General features: G+C 47.0%; 1 protein-coding gene and 1 long non-coding RNA gene across 4 annotated transcripts in view; both read left to right on the forward strand.

The window, feature by feature from the left end:
- The window catches only part of LRRTM4 (leucine rich repeat transmembrane neuronal 4), a 151462-nt gene extending 142541 nt beyond the window's left edge, over positions 1-8921 (forward strand). Inside the window, exon 3 of one of the 2 annotated variants that reach the window (XM_088068400.1) lies at positions 8290-8921. In XM_088068400.1, the coding sequence (XP_087924526.1) occupies positions 8290-8511 (222 nt within the window). In that variant the 3' untranslated portion in view covers positions 8512-8921. The remainder of the gene's footprint in view (positions 1-8289) is intronic. The other variant, XM_088068401.1, reaches the window with a different exon arrangement.
- A 4588-nt stretch (positions 8922-13509) lies between these two features.
- LOC148182414 (uncharacterized) lies at positions 13510-20788 on the forward strand. 2 transcript variants are annotated; one of them, XR_015774735.1, is made up of 4 exons: positions 13510-13723; positions 14011-14322; positions 14775-14889; positions 20463-20788. It is a non-coding gene; the product is annotated as an uncharacterized LOC148182414 (long non-coding RNA). The 2 variants fall into 2 exon arrangements; XR_015774736.1 differs by having other exon boundaries at positions 14775-14878.
- The last annotated feature ends 272 nt before the right edge of the window (positions 20789-21060 follow it).

Genomic DNA, 21060 nt, shown 5'->3' on the forward strand with positions numbered 1-21060 from the left:
TTTCTATACCAAGACCTCTCTTCTGTCAGTCCATGCCAATTTTGGGATCCCATTCCCACAGAAATACAAGAATTGAACAAGATTAATGATAATTCTGTAGAACTTAGGCTCTAAATTTCCACTGACACCAACTTTTTTCACTAGGACGGGGTCTGAGACATGTCAAAAACAGCCTTTTAACTCCAGTTTAGGTTTTTATAAGGAAAAGGTTTCCATTCCATACATTGAAGAAGCCATCCTATGCACAACCCCATCATTCTGCAAAACGTTTCAGTCTTGGTTCCAAAGAGTTTGATTTGGACTGGCAGGATCCAAGTCTAAGTGAGTGGAGCTCAGGGTGGGATATGGAATTGCAGAATCATGGAATGGTTTAAAACCATCTTGTTCCAACCCCTGCCATGGGCAGGGACACCTTCCCCTATCCCAAGGTGCTCCAAGCCCTGTCCAGCCTGGCCTTGGACACTTCCAGAGATCCAGGGGTGGCCACAGCTTCCCTGGGCAGCAGTGGATTCAGGATGCTCATAGGATCCATTTGTAGAATTATTACTGTGGGAATAAGAGTAAGGCAAGGGAAATCAGCCTGCAGAGAAGGGAATCCAAAGAAAAGCTGGGCTTTATTTAGGACAAGCTTAACTCCGTACAACACTTGGGTTTATGTTCCAGTTTGTTTGTGTGTACAAGCACTCAGGAGTTCAGGAACTGCCCCATCCCCGTGGAACTGATCAGGAACTGCCCCATCCCTGTGGAACTGATCAGGAACTGCCCCATCCCCGTGGAACTGATCAGGAACTGCCCCATCCCCGTGGAACTGACCTGAAACTGCCCCATCCCTGTGGAACTGACCAGGAACTGCCCCATCCCTGTGGAACTGATCAGGAACTGCCCCATCGCTGTGGAACAGGTCAGGAATTGCCCCATCCCCGTGGAACTGATCAGGAACTGTCCCATCCCTGTGGAACTGATCAGGAACTGCCCCATCCCTGTGGAACTGACCAGGAACTGCCCCATCCCTGTGGAACACCAGCCCTTGGAGAATGTTCAGCAGGCTGTCCTGGGTTTCCTGGAGAGAACTGACAGATTGTTGGTGTTTCTTCTGGAACTCCTGATTTGGGGGCAGTGGCTCAATGCCCATGGGACCTTTTCTCCAGCCTGAGGCTGCCGCCTCCTCCCTCGATCCCAGCTGCAAAGACCACGGATGTGATTTGGGAGGAGAGAGGAGGCCCAGCCACAGATTCTGTCTGTAGTGGGAAGTAAATTGGAAATGAAATTGCAGGAGATTGACTGTGGGAATTGCACCTCCAATCCCAGCTACCCAAGGGCTCCTGCTCCACCCTTTGTGCCTAACGGAGGCACCAACCCATGGAGCTCCCATGGGATCTGCAGCTCTCAGAAATCCTGGACTAATTAAGGAGTTTGAAGACCTTCACCTAAAACTGTGAAATTGCAGCTGGCAGATTTCCTGAGCTGCTCAGATGTCACAGGGACTATCTCAGTGACAGCAGAGCTCACAAACCGTCCTCAGAGCCCAAGCACCTAAATGTTCCAATAAATGAGATTTTGATTTTTTTTTTTCTAATCAATATGAGAATTACCTGAGGAAACACAGGCTGCAGAACAGAAGGCCTGTTCCAAAAAGCAGACAGGCACTTTTGTGTTTGTTCCAAGTGGAAGCTGAGCGCACAGACCTGCTCATATTTCAGCACTAAGCTCAGCGCCTGCGTTTGTCCCTCAGAATGGGTTTGAAGGGAATGTTTGATGGGGCATTTTCCTGAACAGGGATATTTTTCTGCGCTGCCTCCAAAGAGATGTTCCGGGGCTGTTGCCTGTGATTTTTCAGCGGCGTGAAATGCGCTGGAATTGTTTATCCCAGCTCTGTCTGCCTAATGTGCCCAATCAATCTGTCTCTGAGGTGAAGCCGCGTGCTCCGCTAATCGCCGCGCTACCACAGAACATCTTGCTTATTTTTACTCTAAATTATGATCGGCTTGGAAATGAACTCTGAATTTGATTTATCAACAGCTCTGATGCTAATTCACCAATGAAGTCATGGTGCTCTGAGACTAAATATTAGCGCTAATGAGAAAACATCGCTTCCACGTTTTGTGACTCCGGCTTTCCACTCATACGGACAGCTCCTAAAGTTGTGTGTAATTAATTCATGTAGTCATTAACTGGGCAAGCACTTCCACAGGAATCAGCTTACCTGGATTAGCGATCACCAGCAAATGTGAAACCAGACCGTGTTCAACAAGCAGAGAATATTCATGCTGTGTTTTTATTGTTTAAAAAGAGAAATGTGTCCCCTGCAGGGCAGGGCTGGTTGTCCCCTGGCAGCCCCCAGCAGGAGGGATGGAGCAGGTGCTGAGTTCTCAAACCAGAGTGTTCCTCCTGCTTGGAAACAGAGGCACCAGAACTGAAGGGTTTGAACTGCAGTGTCTAAACATTGCCTGGATAAAGCCAAGGTGTCCAGACAGAAGCAGCTGAGACTCAGAAATGCATCATTTTCCCTGCCAGGATCTAGGTTTTAGGCTCTTCAGGAGCAGTCATTTGTCTGAGTCTCCTGTCACAGAGTGAGCCTTTGCACCATCTCCTTTCAGGGATAAAACAAACTCCACTCCATCCAAACTTCTCCCCAGAGGCTGCTGGGCTCGCCAGCCCTTCCATAGATTACATCCCTGTCTCCTGTTGGGAATTCTGGCAGTGAGTCACCCAGACATCCACAGCCATTCCTGAGTCGCCAAGAGACTTTCCTGCTCTGCAGGATGATGGATGGTGAGGGATCCATCTTCCAAAAATGAGCGTGAAGAACAAACTCAACGTATTTCCAGCACAGAGCAGATCTGTTCCTAAAACCTGGGTGGCCAAACTTTGATTGAACAAGCACCAGGGAATTGTTTCAAGCTGAGATGGGTGATTCCATCTGGTGATTCTGAGTTCATCTCTGCCTGATCCCAGAGGAGTTTGCACTGCAATGAGGCCGCTGCGGTCAGCACAGAGGGAAATACTGGAGCAGTTGGGCACAGAACTTGGTATTCCCTCCTGGAATTGCTTGGTAGGGAGGTGTCACATCCTAGAGATCATGTTGGGCTGGATTCCAGCTTGTCTGAGGTGTCCTGTTGGGAGGCAGAGCAAGGAATTAAGAATGTGTGAGAGTGTTTAACACAGGAGAGGTGAGAGAGAGAGAAAAGCACTCTGGAAATGAGGTCACACGGTGTTCACTCAGACCCCAGTCCAAATCCTTGAAAGCTCCCTGAATCCAGGAGGAATATGGTGAGGTTACATCCCGACTGCTGCACTCTCCAAGTTCCAGAATAAGGATTTTTATTGATGTTTGGCTAAAAACCTAGGTTTTGATGGCTGCACCTACAAAAAAACAGAAGTCCAGGCTGAATTCTAAACTCTGGCTATTTTTAATCCAACTTTCTTGTGTGATAATCACAGCTAATTAACTCCCAGACATTTTCAACTTAAGTAAAACCGACAGAATTCAATGCAGTGCCAAAAAAATATAAAAGACAAATAAATAATCCAGGTTGCAATGTGGGTACCTGCATTTGCATTTTTGGATGCCTGAGGGTGGAGCTGAACATCAGTGGTGGCTGTCAGAGGAAAAGTGGGCAGGGCATGCTGGAAAACACCTTTTTCACGCAGGCCAGAATCTCTCTGGATTTCAGGTAACACCTTTTCACACAGACGAGAATATCCCTGAATTTTGGGTAACACGTTTTTAATGCAAGCCAGAATCTCCCTGAATTTTGGGTAACACCTTTTCACACAGGCCAGAATCTCCCTGAATTTTGGGTAACACCTTTTCACACAGGCCAGAATCTTCCTGAATTTCGGGTAACACCTTTTTAATGCAAGCCAGAATCTCCCTGAATTTCAGGTAGCACCTTTTCACACAGGCCAGAATCTCCCTGAATTTCAGGTAACACCTTTTCACACGTATCATAATCTCCCTGAATTTTGGGTTACACCTTTTCACACAGGCCAGAATCTCCTTGAATTTCGGGTAACACCTTTTCACACAGGCCAGAATCTCCCTGAATTTTGGGTTACACCTTTTCACACAGGCCAGAATCTCCCTGAATTTTGGGTTACACCTTTTCACACAGGCCAGAATCTCCTTGAATTTTGGGTTACACCTTTTCACACAGGCCAGAATCTCCCTGAATTTTGGGCAGCTCCAGCTACTCCAGCTGGTTTTGAGGGGAGCACCTGTGCTCCAGCAAAGCTGCTGAGCTGGGAACCTCTCCAGTGTCACTTGGACTTCGACAGGGAGGATTTGCATTCCTTAAATTCCCACCGCTGAATCTTTTGTCCTCCACCCTTAGCTGGGGATTTATGTAAATTGTGCTTGTAACAGGAGCTTTGTTTGAAGTGTGTGGCTGCTTGGATGCAACATTTATTACGTTTAGAGTGGAGATCTGTGGGGTGGGGCTTGAGAAGTCAATACTGGGAAACTAATCCAGGCCTAGAGCCCAAACCCCGCTGAACACTCCCAGCTCTCACAGGGGAGGAACTCCAGGCTTCGCTGAATTAACTTTACAATTTTGGGTAGAACAATAAAATCATCATGGAATGGTTTGGGTGGGAAGGGGCCTTAAATCCCACCCAGTGCCACCATGGGCAGGGACAGCTCCCACTGTCCCAGGCTGCTCCAGCCTGGCCTTGGGCACTTCCAGGGATCCAGGGACAGCCACAGCTCCTCCAGGAATTCCATCCCAGCTCCTCACACCCTCCCTGGGAAGGATGGACAGTGTGGCAGAGAGTTCTACCTGGTGCCACACATGGGTTAAACCCAAGATGTTTGTGTTGTGTGGGTGACTTTGGAGCTCCTTCTCACGCTGATCCATGTTGTCCTGCTGCAAAAAGTTTAAGTACTTTGGGTAAGAATTGGGGATTGCTGGTTTTAGAAATTAAAATGGAAATGAAAAGAGAAAAATTAGATAGAAAATTGTCAGAAAATGCTGTGGAGAGACACAGTAGCTCAGAGGAGCTGTGACTGCCCCTGGATCCCTGGAAGTGTCCTAGGCCAGGGCTTGGAGCAGCCTGGGACAGTGGGAGGTGTCCCTGCCATGGCAGGGGTGGCACTGGATGATTTAAGGTCCCTTCCCACCCAAACCATTCCATGATTGCACATTAAATCCCTCCAGGGATGGGGACTCCACCACCACCCCATTCCAGGGCCTGAGGACACAATTCCAGGGCTATATTTATTTGTCTGGATATTTTTTTATTTATTTGACTGGAATTTATTCTCCTGCTTTTTTTTTTTGCTTTTTTTTGTTTGTCTATTGGAGGCCAAAGCAGCTGAAGGCCCAGCTTAGGTCACAGCTGGGTTGTTTCAGTCCCCACACAAACAGCCTTCACCTCAGAGAGCTCCAGACTCCAAGGACAAGCAGGGGCAGGACTGAAGCTTCTCATTTTCCAGCTCATAAAATGACTTGTGCAAGGTCACATCCGAGTGTCTCAGGTATTAGTTCCATAGCAGGAGTGAAAAAAAAAGAGGAAATTACCTCAGAACCTAGAGCAAAAAACACTTCTAAAATTAATTCTCTGCAATTTCGATGATTTTGAATGTGTTTTGTTGATCTCTGAATCTGTAAAAATAGAGTAGTAACAGCTTTGTGTAGAGTGAGTATCACCAGTGTTTTCCATGTTTTTACTGGATGAGTGCTGCCACAGTTGTCCCCACATTTGCAGCAGTTTCCACAGCCAAGGCTGTGTCCTGGAAAAGCTTTCTGGGGGCTCAGGTGTCACCTCCAGTGTAAATAAAAACTGAGCCCTTGTGTCTTCCTGCAAATGCAAAGTTATTTCCCAGGGAAGGACTCTTTGTGGGACAGCCCTGGCATCCTCCCTTTGACCAGAAAGGTTTGAATTGCTCTTGTGGTTGTTTTTTTGGTTCCAGAGGCATCCCAAGGGCTGTCAGGGGTGGAAGGGGCTGGTGGCATCTCTGCCTTCAGTCTTTACTGGAGGACAAAGCTTCTCACATCCATTTGACACAATTATTTCTTTAATTCCCCTTAGTGAAATCCAGGCCCCAAAAGAGGGAGAGGAAGAGCAGCATGAGGGCCAGGACTGAGAACCCCTTGCTGGGCCTCATTATCCTAAAAATGCTCTGCAAATTAACCTGCAGCATCCTAATTTTATTTAACCTGCAAATTAACCTGTTACAACTCTTGTTTTATTTGTAACGGTGATAAAGAATACCCACCCTCCCTCCACCCTTACTGCTGTGATTTGTATGTGCACAGGAAGTGAAAATTAGTGAGAGATTCTATAAAGTCACTGGAAAAGGGCTGGAAAACCCCGTGTTTATCGCTTTTTAGGGATGTTGTGGCAATCCTGGTCCCTTTGACTCCCATTTGGAGCTTGCAGCCAGGCCTCAGGTGTTTAATGGGCTGTGTGTTATTGCTGCTGTGCCAGGACCTCCATCCCTCAGCTCTCCAGAACACAAACAGTCCTTGGCTTTTATGAAATCATAAATGCCTGAAAGCTGAGGCCAAACTCAGCCCTGACAGGGACTGGCACAGATATTGCTCTATCCAGGGGAGATCTGGGTTCTTGTGAAACCACAAGTGAGCACAGTTGTCCCATCAAATTCTGCCCAGCAGCTTATCCTCCACATCCCTGCCACTCAGCTGGCATGTCAGATCATATTTTCAGCTGAACTCCAGCTCTTGGAAGGATTTTGGGATCTCTCCAGCGTTCTGCAGGGGATCCACATCGAGAGGAACTCTGACCCTGCAAAACTTCCCAATTAGCCTTAATGCCTTTGCTTTTTCCATGCTTTTTTGGGATGAAGTGCACCAAGCAATGAAAATTTGGGAGAAATTAGCTCTGTGGTCTTCACTTAAAGTTCAGCCTGGAAAATCAAAAGGCATTTGTTCCAAGATTGGATTATGTGTAGGATATCTCCAGCTATAATGAGCTCAGGTTTGCTGGCAGCGTTAGAATCAACTCTCGCCTCTCTCTCTCCTGCCGCATGTGTTTTTCTCCCTCAGAGCATATTTCTTTCAACTTGATCAGCTCATCTCTTGCAGATGATAAAATTATCTGCAAAGATTTGTATCTGATGTTGTGCCATAAATCATATTTAGTCGTAGGATTAACATTTGCAAGCGTAGAATATTTATGGAAGGGGGGATAAAAAAATAAAAAAATGCAGGTGGGGGCCTGGCAGTTTCTGAGGATTTACATAAGGAAGAGCTGGGATTCAGGATGGATCTGGCAGGGTTTGGAAATACATTTGTGCAAGGTGTGGATGTGCTCAGCTCTGGTGAGCAGCAGTGGAGCTGCTTTGACAGTGTTTGGCTTGGGGGAGTTGGAAGATAAAGAACGGCAGGAATCGTGACCTTGGGTGAGCAGCTTTGTCCTGGAAGCAATAAACAGATGTTCCAGCTGTGCTGGCACCAAGGAATAAACCCCTGTTCCAGCTGTGCTGGCTCCACCCCCGCTGCCAGCTGGCTCTGCCTTTGACATTCCCAGGCTGGTCTGGGCACTCCAGAAACCCTCAGAGCCTTTCCCAGCATTGGAAAAAAGGGAAAGTTTCTGGAAGCTGCTGGGTTTACAAACTCCTTGGTTTGTTTTTCAGACTGGGTCATTCCAAAGAGTCAGAATCGAGCAGTTTGAACATCTGCCCACAAACTGGGGAAAGGGAGAGAGGGAGTGAGAGCAGCTCCCTCTGCTCCAGCTCCAGCACTGCCAGGCGGGAAGGAGATCCATCCGGGAGTGGGGACACGGATCATGGAATCCTGGAACGGTTTGGGTGGGAGGGAGCTAAAAATCATCCCATTCCACCCCCTGACAAGACAGAGACACCTTCCACTATCCTAGGTGGCTCCAACCTGGCCTCGGGCACTTCCAGGGATCCAAGGGTAGCCACAGCTGCTCTGGGAATTCCATCCCAGCCCCTCACACCCTCACAGGGAGGAATTCCTTCCCAATATCCCACCTAACTGTGCCCTCTGGCAGTGTAAAACCACTGTCCATAGAAAAAGTCCCTCTCCCTCCTTTTCATCAGCCCCTTGAGGCACTGGAAGGAGCTCTAAGATCTCCCTGGAGCATTTCCTCCTCCAGGCTGAGCACCCGCAGCTCTGCCAGCCTGGCAGTGCTGCTCCAGAGGGACTCAAACGTGCTGCAGGGAGCCGGGAACTCTCGGGGGTTTCTCCTGTGGGCTGATCCCGGGGGATTGAGGCTGTGTTGGGATTGCTGGTGATGCTGCATGAACACGAGGCTCAGCCCGGTGCTGACAGTTGCTGTTCTTTGGTCCCGTTCTTGGTGCAGGTCCCTCACCACATGAAGACTTTACCCTACTACAGCTACGACCAGCCCGTCATCGGCTACTGCCAGGCCCACAAGCCCCTCCACGTGAACAAGGGCTACGAGACGGTGTCCCGGGAGCAGGTGGAGACCTCCAACCTGGACCTGGGCCGCGACCACAGCTTCATCGCCACCATCGCGCGCTCCGCCGCCCCCGCCATCTACATCGAGAGAATACCCAACTAACGCGGGGCGCCTCCGGGGGACAGCTCTGGGAGGGACCTTTCGTCTGGGAAGAGACCAGGCAAGGCGCTCCAACCCCACCATTCCAGATGTTCTGAGGGCAGGGGATGGCCGCGGCCTCCGGGAACGCCGGCGTGCAGAAGGCGCGCGGAGAACTTCAGGATTTTCTTTGCTTTAAACTTTCAAACAAATTCCTCAGTGTAAATATTAAAGAGAGAGATTGTCGAGTTCTTATTAAAAAGAACAACAGCAACAACAACAACAACAACAAATAGATTTCACTCTAGCTACATAAAGGGATGGATTAAGAGTTTTGTTTGTATATTTGATTTTTCTACATTGCACGGTTCCAGGGAAGGAGAACCACAGGTAAAAATAAACGGGGTGGGGAGGGCAAGGCTCTGGGGAGGGTCAGCCATGTTCCCTTATTAAGTGTTTATTACAAAGATCCATTGACTATTTTTGTTCTTTTTAAACCAACAAAATATAGCTCTATATTTTCTTTTTTCCTTTCGGGGGTTGGTTTTTATGGTTGGGTTTTTGGTTTTTTTTTTTGGTTGTTTTTTAAGTGGTCGAACATTAATATTTCAACCTTCAGACATGGGCATTAAAGCTTATGTTGAACCAAAAGGACCTTGGCAATTGATGCAGCAGAAACAAAGAAACTCGGGTGCATGTACATTTAAGACACAGGCTGTACACTATGGAAGGGGCTTTTGATTTTTTATCTTCATTGTGCTTCATTGTTGACACTCTAGTTCCTTTTCGGGCTCTAAAAAAAAGGGGAAAATACTGCAACGGAGTCACGACTCAGATTTCTAAGCCAGTGGTGCTTGTTAAGCAAAATTCATGGACGTTTGGGAACCAAAATGGAAGTGAAGTGCTTGAAATGGATCAGAAGGAAAATATTTTAAAGAGCATTTAGTGCAACTCACTGGCTGACACAATTTCTAAAACACAGCAGAATGTGTAACGTTGTTTTTTGGTTTGGGTTTTGGTTTTGGTTTGTTTTTTTTTTAATTAATTATTATGATCAGTTAGTTTTTGTGTAGTTTTTATCAATAAAATGACAACGACAAACAAACAAAAAAAAAAGTGGTGGAAAAAAAATAAACATATTATTTTGTGGTTGGGACACCACAGCCAAGCTACTGTTTGAATGATTTCTCTGGGTGTGTGACACGGGGATCCCGTGGAGACAGGGGATGGTGCTGGGCCCTGTTTCTCCCATCTTGGAAGGAAATCAGGGAATTGTTCTGAATTTTAAAAACCTGAGTCTGGAGAAGCTCAATTTATTTGGTTTGTCTAAAAAAAAGAGGTGGTTTGGGGGTTGTGAGAGGGGAAGAGAAGGAAAACAACATTTATCTAAAAGTTGGGATTTTAATCAGAAATTAGTTTTTTCATTTGCAAACCTGAGCTGGAGCTAAACCAACTCAGATTAGAACACAAGGGATGAGCTTTTACCTGGAGGGGGAATAACACATGGACAAAGTTTAGGACAGATTGAATTTGATTATTATTTCAGGTATTTATTTGGGTGTGTTATGTGAAATACATGAGGCTTAATGAATTCCTGCAAGGGCTGAGTGCTGTCTCATAGATACAATATCATATTGTCTCCTGTGTTTCTCACCTGGAAAACTGATTTATTTTCCCCTGAAAGGCAAGGAAGGATGGGGATGGATGTGCTGGGCTAGGCAGGGAAACAGAGTGAACTTGATGCATGGATTTAAATGCATTTACAATTAAGTGTTGGGCAGGAAATTAAAAGAAAACGGAGTGGAAATCCAGGTGAGGAATTTCCAGATCAGATCTCCTGAGATCTGTCAGCCTTGGCAGTGCCATGGATGGAGGGAAAAGGCTGCTCCAAACGCGAGTTCCCTTCAAACGGAGTTCAAAACACTGACCCATGCAGCTGAAAATGGAAGAGCTCCCAGCCACTCCTGGCGGCTCCAGGTCAGCAGGAGGATGCATTCCAATAAACATCCAAAGGAGAACAGCATTCCCGTGCTCCTGAAAGATGAGAATGGAAATATTTTTATTGTAAGGATCATTAAAAGCAATTGTAAAATCCTGGTATAATTTTTGAGAGGATTGTTCTGCATCTGCCAGGACCGGGGAAGGAAATGTCACCCAGAAATGTTTCTGGTCTCGGTGTCTTTTTTCCTTAACCCCCCCACCTGCTGGGCATGTGGATATTGGAGAATATATTGTTTATTTTTTAATTTCATTTATAATCATCTTGAATGCAACTTCCCCTTGTGCTCTGGGAAAAGCCACTGAAAGAGAAGGTAAAATTAAACAAACTCCCCCTTTTTTATTTCCGTATTTCAAAATAACCTAATTTTAGCATTGATTTGGAGGATGTTTGTATCTGACATTAGATTACAGATTTTCTTGGCAATTAGTGGGAATTGTGGGAACAAAATAAACTCCTGCGGGCACAGTGTCTGGGTAAATTCATGTTTTTCTGCCTGAAGTGTTGCTGGGTTTCCTCTATTTATACCCTGATGCCGGTTTGGGTAAGAAGCCCATAACTTCTGTTTGTATCCTTAAAAATTAAGGAGAAAATGCTCCAAGAATGAGTTCAAGGCATGAAGCTAAACCTTCCTCAAGTGCTAAAGGTCTGGAAGAGCCAAAAAATCGTGTCCTGGATTTCTTTTGATCAAATCAGAAGCCATCGGGCTGAGCTCAGGTGGTCAGATCAAAAGGGCTCTTTACAAGCTGATGTGGGGCTTCAGATTTTACAAAAATCCAAATTTTAACTCTCCTGCCTGAAATTAAAAACAAAGAAATTTATAAAAAAGTTGCTCTCTGGCCATAATGCCAAAAGCCAAGATTGATGTGTTTTGTTATGAGCTTTGTATTTTTTGTGCTCTTTTTAAAGTCTCAGTTCCTGGATTCACGTGATTCTGTTGCACCTTCAGCTTCAGACCATGCCCAAACTCTCCTCAGAGTTCTACTCCACAAAGCTCTGCTGAGGGAAGTGGCTGCTCTGCAAGGGAGAATGGAGAAACTCAACAGATCTCCAGGTAAGACCTAAAAATTAAAAATTAAACTTTGATGGTGTTCCCAGGGATTCCTCTCCCAGCAAACAGCAAAAGGGGAGTTAATGAAGGGACCTCACTGGTGAATCGTGGCTTTGGTGGCATCTTGGAGGTCACAGAACCCCCAGAGAAGCTGCTGAGCTTCAAATCAAAGCTGTAAACTTCATGTTTTGCAAAAAAAAACCAACAAAAAACCAACAACTGATGGGTCTAAATAACAGATTCTCAAAGATTTGGGGGAAAATCAGACGCTGCTTTTCTCCCTCACTCATAGTCACCTTGCAAATGTCCATGGGGCACAGAAATTCCCCTGTCCTGGGAGTGCTGAGGTGGGATCTGCATCCCAGAGCCTGTCCCAGCACTTCTCCTGCTCCAAGTTATTTCCAAGGCTGGCAATATTTTGCTGTGAGATTTAAAAATCTTTTGGAATAAGCTGCCCTTTTCAGTAATGAATTGCAAGTGTTCCAAAGATTGATAAACACAATTTCATCCTGACTCCCCACTGGAAAAAGTCCCTGAAGGAATTTGGCACGTTGGCCATGGCAAATCTAGTGCTTTTATAGATATTTTCAAGCTGCGTGAAGATTTAAGGCTCTAATGTAGTGTGTATTGAAAGTTATTAATTTTTAGGTGGTTTTGGCTCCTTTAAATGTCACTTGTCACTTTTTTAAAGCTGTAGAAAGGAAGGGGGGTTAGAGGGGCTGCGAGTCCATCAAGCTGGAACCTTGCCTTAAATTAAGAAAAATAAATTACCTGTCTGATATTAATGCCTTCCTCATAAGAGTGAGCGCAATAAAGAAGGCTCAGAGTGACTTGGAGTTTGGGCTTGTTGGAGGGCAGGAATTAAAATCTTTCCTTGATCCCCAGAAAATGGAGGAAAGCGGATTTCAGGGACACACCACCCATTCCTCAGGGCAAGAGCAGGAAACGTTCTGATCCCCAGAGATCCTGCTCATCGCTGGGAAGATGAGAGTTGATTATCTTGATTTTAAGAAGTGTCATTCTGAGTATGACAAATATAAGAATAAATTAAAAATAAGAATAAACCAGCCCCTTTTGTGGGAGAAGCTGTGGCTGCTCCATCCCTGGAGGTATCCGAGGATAGGTTGGATGGGGTTTGAAGCAACCTGAGACAGTGGCAGATGTACCTGCAGGACATTGGAAATGGATTTTTCCAGTCCCTTCCAGCCCCAACAATTCTACGATTCTCTGATTAAAAACCCCCAGCTGCCCCATTCTTTAAAAGACTTAAACAGAAAATCTCAGTAAAGAAATTTGAACTCAGAGCAGAGCTGGGTTCCAAGTGGAGTAAAACATGAAATTTCCCTCCTTTGCTCTGTGCAGTCACTCCAGCAGCACTTGGTGCTCATCCCTGGCCTTGGGGCCCTACTGCTGGGATTTAATAAAGCGTGGGCAGCTCAGAGTAAACCAGGCCCAGCAGGGAATGCTGCCAGTCCTCACTGGGGCCAGGGGACACATCCCAGCCCTGCCACTGTTGCGGTGTGTGTTCATTTTAATAGTTAATTTATGGTTGTGCAGTTAAGGGTTTGTTCCTATGTTTCCTCGGAGTTGGTTTGCCCCTAGGTTGTAGCCCCACCCCCCCATGCTGCCTATCATTGTGGCCCAACCCCTTATTCCAGAACCTTCCCTGCCTGTCACTGCAACCCCGCCCTTTCTTCCAGACCCTTCCCTGTCAATCCCCAGTTGGGCCAATCCCTGATTGCCCCACCCCTCTGTCACTCCTTTAACCCTCCATGTCCCATTGGCCCATGTGACCTGTTTTCTCCTCCCCTTTATCCTTATTGGTCCATATACTGTAAACCCCGCCTCCTGCTCCTCCCATATTGGTCCCTGATTGGTTAAAAGTTTGTACCTGCCCCCCTGACCCTCTCTATATTTAAACCAGAGCATGGTGCTACTCAGGGCTTTTTGTCCCTGACTCCCAGGGGGTAAACTGGGTCCTGGAAGTTGTGCAGAGCATCTCCTCCTCATCCTTTGCCCCTTCCTTGTGCTGGCAGCTACACCGTGCTGTACAGCAGCAGCAGCTCTAAGGTTCAGCTCCTGCTGCTGAATTCAGGGGCTGTTCCCCACACTTGGTGTGGTCACCCAGCCTGGGACTCCAGCACTGCGTCACACCACGGCCGTGCGCTGGGACAGACCCCAGGCTGGTAAGAGCAAACCGCGTCGTGTGGGAATTGATAATGGTCAAATAAAGAGATTTATAGGTGTCAGGCATTAGCTTGAGCCTGTGGGAAAGTCAAGCGCACAACTTTCTCACTCTGGCCTGAGAAATCATAGGGAGGAGTCCAAACAGTTCTTGGAGAAGGAAAGCAGTCTTTTGAGGTGGTGTTTGTTCCTTGTTTACTTGTAAGAAATGGTCAATGGATGTTGTTCCTAATTGTCCAGTTATGGTGATGTGTTGTTTTGATAACCAATGAAAGTTTCACTTTTCCAGACCTTCTCGGAGCTGTCAATAAAAGAAGCTCTAGAAGAATAAAACTGGCTTCTTTTACAACCAAAGCTGGAGTCTGCGTCGTCACTTGGCCGTTCCTAACACAGTGTCCGAGGCAGGGCTCTGCCGCAGAGCTCCCGGTGCTCCCCAGCACTCCCAGAGCCCCGGGGAGCTGCAGATGGGTGTGAGCATCACCTGCTGCCTCCCAGGGCAGGAGGGCTCCAGTGCCTCTTGGACACCGGGAATTCTTTGGGATTGGTCAGCCTGGAGAAGAGAAACTGTGGGGTCACCTCACTGCACCTTCCAGGAGAGATGGTTTGTGAGAGGTGGAGGGACAGGACACAGGGAATGGTTTCCTATGGCCAGAGGGCAGGGTGGGGTGGGATATTGGGAAGGAATTCCTCCCTGGGAAGGTGGGGAGGGGCTGGGATGGAATTCCCAGAGGAGTTGTGGCTGCTCCTGGATCCCTGGGAATGCCCAAGGCCAGGCTGGAGCACCCTGGGACAGTGGGAGCTGTCCCTGCCACGGCAAGGGTGGCACTGGGTGGGCTTTAAGGTCCTTCCAACTCAAACTCCAGGATTCTGTGATTCCATTAATTATTTACGTGAATTTAACAATTAACTGAGCAATATCTTTAGATAATTTAATGTTTATCAAAGTTGTAGGACTGAGCTACAGGTAAGAGAAGTTCTCTAAATAACTATAATTAAACTGCCAAATTTGTTTGTGCTTCTTTTAGTAATTTCCGTGTATTTTTTTTCTTCCAGGATTTATCCAGAGCTGGGCAGGAAAGGAAGAGAGTCATTCCAATCTTGGCAGCAGCATCTGCAAGGCAGCCTTGAGTAGTCAGGAGTGACCTCCTCTCAGCCAGGTGTGATGCAGGTGATCAGCTGCCCCTGGCCAGGGAGGAGATCCCGTCCCTGTGCCATTCCAGTGGATTCTGAGAAAAAAAGGTGGAGCAGTGGCATTGCAGGAGCTCAGGGGTCCTGCTGCCTCACCTGTGTGGAGCCCTTGCTTTCCTGGGAGCCTTCTGGAATACATTTAGCTTTTCCATTCCTCCCTGGCTCTAAGTGGGAGCTTTTCAAGGCCCAGCCTTGACAGAACCAGGGGGCACAGTCTGAAGCTGCGCCAAGGGAAATTTAGTCCAGATGTTAGGAAAAAGATTTTTACAGAAAGGGTGTTAAAGTACTGGAATGGTCTGCCCAGGGAGGTGGGGGAGTCACCATCCCTGGATGTGTGGATAAAAAGCCGGGATGTGGCACTGGGTGCCGTGGATGAGTTGAGGCGTTAGGGCTGGGTTGGACTGGATATTAAAGGTCTCTTCCAAGCCGGTGATTCTGGGATTAAACCCGGCTCTTTGCAAGCTTGCTCTCAGTGAGAGCTGCTGGTGCCAGTAAGACAGGAATCGGTGACAAAGTCAAACCAGGCCTCTGTGCCTGCCCCCCCTCCCCTGCTACCCCCCAGTGATGTTTTGTGTATTAAAAAGGCAGAGGAAAATCAAGTTGATAAGGCACAAACTCCAGCAGCTCGTGACTTTCAATCAGCACCTCGGGCTCCCCAGCGCTCTGGAGGGCTCTCGTTGCTAAAAGGGCGTGCTCAGAACAGCGGGATCCAGGGCATCTTGAGAGGCTGATGAGGGAGGGAAAAGAAAGCATTTTCCTCCCAAATCCTCCTGGGATTTAGGGTTGAAAGAGAGGGCAGGTTGGCAGATACAGTGATGTCAGTGTTCTGCTGGGATAGAAAATGTGATCGCAATAATTTAGAGTAAAATACATCATAAAATCTTGTCATAAAATCATAGAATGGCCTGGGTTAGAAAATCCCTTTTAAATTCCTTGTGTTGGACAAAGGGAGCAACACTCCTATAAACTTGTTGATGATATTCAAGTTGTAATTTATAAACAGTCTCCTCAAACATTGTGGTATTTGCAATGTATTTATATCATATTATGTAAGATAAATGGCTGGCAAACATTCATAAAGTATTTATTGGACATGCCACTGTTTATTCAATGATTTATAAATCAATGCTGGGAAATGGGAAGTGGTGGCAGAGTTTCAGATAAATTAGTTGCAAAATATTTGCTGTGCATCAATAATTCTGATATTAATTAGTTTAGGCCTTATCTGCAAGTGCCTTGGGAATGACTTACAGTTCACTTTCTCTCCAGCCCCAGGCTCAAGGGGCTGGAATTCCTGCTTGGGCTGGAATTCCTGCTTGGGCTGGAATTCCTGCTCAGGTTGGGGCCAGGCCTGTGTGTTCACAGTCCTGGTTCTGTCCAGAGCTGGATCTGTCCCTGGTTTGTGCATCTTCCTTGAAGACTCATTGAAGCAGGATTGGGATTGGCAGGATATCCCTGAGTGTCTCCAGGAATTAGCTGTTCCCTCCCTCTGCTCTCCCTGCGAGATGAAATCATGGAATCCTGGAATGGTTTGAGTGGGAAGGACCTGAAATCCCACCCAGTGACACTCCTGCCATGGCAGGGACACCTCCACTGTCCCTGGTTATCCCAGCTTGGCCTTGGACACTTCCAGGGATCCAGGGACAGCCCCAGCTGCTCTGGGAATTCCATCCCAGCCCCTCCCCACCCTCCAAGCCAGGAATTCCTTCCCAATATCTCATCCATCCCTGCCCTCTGGCCATAGGAAACAGTTCCCTGTGTCCTGGCACTCCAGGCCCTTGGAAATATTCTCTCTCCGTGTTTCCTGCAGCTCCATCAGGTCCTTGAAGGCCACAATGAGGTCACCCCTGAGGTCACCCACTCCAGGTGAACAATCCCAACCTTCCCAGCCTTTCCTCCATCCCTCTGATTCTCCTGGGGCCTCCTCCAGGCTCTGTCCAACCTGTCCATGATTCAGAGGAGCTGGAAACGCCGAGCGTGAACCCTCAGAGTGAATCTCACAGAGGTGCTGAGCCCTCTGGAAAGCTGGGAATGGTTTAACCCCATCCTGTGCTTTCCAGGGCACCTTGGAGGTCTTAGAAAACATTCTGTACAAACTGGATTATCCACACACGTTTAAAAGGAAGTTTAAAATTGCCTTACCAAAGGGGTTTTATATTGATTAAAAAGAAACACCCCAAATTTGCAGCAGCTTAAGACCCAAGTGAGAGGTTCCAGGCTTGGTTTGGTGGTTGAATCCCTTCATCTGGAGCTCATCACAAGCTCCTTGCTCTTCTTGGGGGGCTCTGGTCGCCTCCTTCCCCTTCTAAAATCAACGAAAATGAGGAGATGGGAATTTTTAAGGAGCTGACATTGCCCCTGGTGAGATGCAAATGCCTCCTGGTTTATATTTCTCTATGCAAATAAGCTTTGAAGTAGTGCTTGAATTTCATTCTGGTCCAGTGGATCAGCGTGAGGGCTCTTGGTGCTTAAACTCATTCAAGTTCAAACTGGAGCTGGGTTTAGAGCTGTGGAAATGAAAATAACTTGCACTAGTTTGGTATTGTAAAGTGGCCATCCCTCTCTGTTTATTGTTTTTACACAGGTTTCTTAAGGGGTAAGAAGTTATTAAAGTTATTTAAAGTGGGTTTAGTTTTTATTTAATGGGTGATAGAAACATTCAGAGATGTGGTAATGCCCTGGTGAAGATGGATAAATAAATTAAAATCCATCAGCTACTATCAAGAAGAGGATACCAAACTAGAAAGCAGCACACCTGGACACTCACTCCAGGATCTTTGGGTTGGGGTCAGGGAACTGATGTTTTATTCCCATTTAATAAAGATTTTAGTTAATAATTGAATCTAAATGAAATGGCTTTGAAAAAGGGAATTTTGGGTAGCTCTGTTTTACTTTAGGGAATTTCTGGGTGGGATTTGTGTAGCCCTGGTTGTTTTGTGGGAATTTTCAGCTGGCATTTGAGTGTGGGAATTTTTGGGTGGAATTTGTTTAGCTCTGGTTTACTCTTGAGAATTTTCAGGTGGGATTTGTGTATCCCTGTTTTACTCTTGGGAATTTTCAGGTGGAATTGTGTAGGTGTCTTTTGTCTGCAGGAATTTCCAGGCCAGATTTTTGTAGCCCCATTTTACTGTGAGAAATTTCCAGGTAGGGTTTGGTCATCCCATTTTACTCCAGGGAATTTTCATGTGGGATTTGTGTAAGCCCTGGGATGAGAATTTTGGGGTGAGAATTTTGGGATGGAATTTGTGTAGCCCTGCCTTGTTGGGAATTTTCGAGTGGGATTTTTGCAGCCCTCCTTTACTTGTGGGAATTTTGGGGTGGGATTTGTGTAGCCCTTGTTTACTCTCAGGAATTTTCAGGAGGGTTTTTTGCAGCCCAGGTTGGTTTGTGGGAATTTTTGGGGTGGGATTTTTGCAGGCCTTCTTTGCTTGTAGGAATTTTGGGGTGGGATTTGTGTAGCCCTTGTTTACTCTCAGGAATTTTCAGGAGGAAATTGTGTAGCCGTGGTTTGTTTGTGGGAATTTTTGGGGTGGGATTTGTGTAGCCCTGCCTTGTTGGGAATTGTCAGGTGGGATTTTTGTAGCCCTGCTTTGCTTGTAGGAATTTTGGGGTGGAATTTGTGTAGCTCTTGTTTACTCTCAGGAATTTTCAGGAGTTTTTTTTGCAGCCCAGGTTGGTTTGTGGGAATTTTCTGGGTGGGATTTTTGCAGCCCAGGTTTGTTTGTGGGAATTTTCTGGGTGGGATTCTTGTGGCCCACGTTTCTTTGTGGGAATTTTGGGGTGGAATTTGTGTAGCTCTTGTTTACTCTCAGGAATTTTCAGGAGGGTTTTTTGCAGCCCAGGTTGGTTTGTGGGAATTTTTGGGGTGGGATTTTTGCAGCCCAGGTTTGTTTGTAGGAATTTTTGGGGTGGGATTCTTGCAGCCCAGGTTTGTTTCTGGGAATTTTTGGGGTGGGTTTTTTGCAGCCCAGGTTTGTTTCTGGGAATTTTTGGGGTGGGATTCTTGCAGCCCAGGTTTGTTTCTGGGAATTTTTGGGGTGGGATTCTTGCAGCCCAGGTTTGTTTCTGGGAATTTTTGGGGTGGGATCCTTGCAGCCCAGGTTTGTTTGTGGGAATTTTTGGGGTGGGATTCTTGCAGCCCAGGTTTGTTTCTGGGAATTTTTGGGGTGGGATTCTTGCAGCCCAGGTTTGTTTGTGGGAATTTTTGGGGTGGGATTCTTGCAGCCCAGGTTTGTTTCTGGGAATTTTTGGGGTGGGATTCTTGCAGCCCAGGTTTGTTTCTGGGAATTTTTGGGGTGGGATTCTTGCAGCCCAGGTTTGTTTGTGGGAATTTTTGGGGTGGGATTCTTGCAGCCCAGGTTTGTTTCTGGGAATTTTTGGGGTGGGATTCTTGCAGCCCAGGTTTGTTTGTGGGAATTTTTGGGGTGGGATTCTTGCAGCCCAGGTTTGTTTCTGGGAATTTTTGGGGTGGGATTTTTGCATCCCTGCTTTGTTGGGAATATTGGGGTGGGATTTGTGTCAAACCTTCTGGCCTCAGTGGAAACCCCACCCTGGGGGCTGCTGTGATCTCTGGGCCTTTTCAGCCTCCTGTTGCAATAACCACAGAGAGCAAACCTCCCCTGATAGGCCTGGGCAGCACCCGCAGGAAATGTCAGGTATTTCAGGCAAGGAAATGAGTTCAAAAGCTGAAAAAGCTTCAGGAAACCCTGCAGGGAACCATCCCTTCCTCCTCAGCATCCCTGAGCTCAGCCCTGAGATGATGATGAGTGTATTACACCGAAAAACAGGGAATTTGTCGTGCCCAGCACCTGCTCTGTGCCACACCTGCCCTTCCCCTCATGTCAAACCTTGTATTTTTAAAAGAGCAGCTTGTCTGGGCAGGGCCTGGCTGTTTTAGCAGCTTTTTGGTGGAGCTCTGCGTGCTCTGCCAGGCTTTGATAAATAATGCAAATGACAGACAGGTCGATAGAGGTGTAGATGAAGTAAAACAAGCCTGGTCTGCAGCATCAGAAGGCTCAGAGTTAAATTAATTGATGGAGATGATAAAGGGCTGCTTGTTAAAGCTGCACAGGACCTGGTGCTGGGAACACCTCGTTAAGGTTGGAGCTGCTCAGCTCTCGAGCCCCACGTTCAGGGAATTTCTGTCTGTGTCCATCAGGCAGAAAATCAGTTTATAGCTGCAGAAGTGCAGGAAAATACAGGCACAGGTCTGAATTTAGCAACCAGACACAGTGTGGGAATTTAGGGAGGAAAGCTGCTGGCAGTAAAGGAAAAACCTCTCATTGGCATCATGTCCAGAGGGCCTTTACACCAATTTTTTATTTTGGGATAAGGTTAAAAGAGGGATGTGAGTTTTCACCCCAGCAGGAACCTTATCATTGCATCATTAAAGCTGGAATGGGCCTCCAAGTCCAGCCTTTGAACAAATCCCACCCTGCCCATGAATCCTGTCATGAAGTGCCAGCTCTGCTTGTTTTTTGAAGCCTTCAGGGTGGGTTTTAAAAGCTGACCCTCCACTTTTATGTGACGCTTCTTCTCATTTTTTGTGCACAGAGTGGATTTTGGGCAGCAGCCAGGGCAGAGCTGGCCAGGCTGGGCAGGAGCAGCGTGGCTGAATGCAAAGCTGTATTTTTTAGCAGCTTTTTGATGTGCCAGGTAAGGAAAACCCTGCTGCAAGGAGCAGCTGGTGATCCATAGGTGTGGTGATTCCACAGGGAGCGAAGCTGGGAGCAGGTGGATCCTGAACCTGCGCCTTGCCCGTGGCTGAAAACACTTTGTTTTCACAGAGGTGGATTGGAAGGGGTGGAAAGGCCCAGAGCAGCTGGGATTTGTGCTATAAACTCCGCTTATCCTCCCCTTTTTTCTTCCAGAAGCTAAATCCGTCAAATTTTAAGTGTTTTCCCTCCAAGTTCTGCCTCTTCAGTGCTCGCTGCCTCAGTTTCCCTGAAATTAAAGGATGTGGGGGCATCCATGGAAAGCAGCAGCAGCTTTTCCCTCTCGTTTGCATGACCAGCACACGGAATTCCTGCAGATTTTCAGCCCTGCTTTGTTCTGGGGAATTCTGGGGGTGGATTTGTTTAGCCCTGGTTCATTTGTGGGAATTTTCAGGTGGGATTTTGGTGACCCTGGTTTACGCTGGGAGTTTTTTGGG

Source organism: Pseudopodoces humilis, chromosome 30, assembly GCF_049639895.1.
Source record: "Pseudopodoces humilis isolate 2021_Gansu_Grassland_sample_001 chromosome 30, ASM4963989v1, whole genome shotgun sequence".
Taxonomy (NCBI): domain Eukaryota; kingdom Metazoa; phylum Chordata; class Aves; order Passeriformes; family Paridae; genus Pseudopodoces; species Pseudopodoces humilis.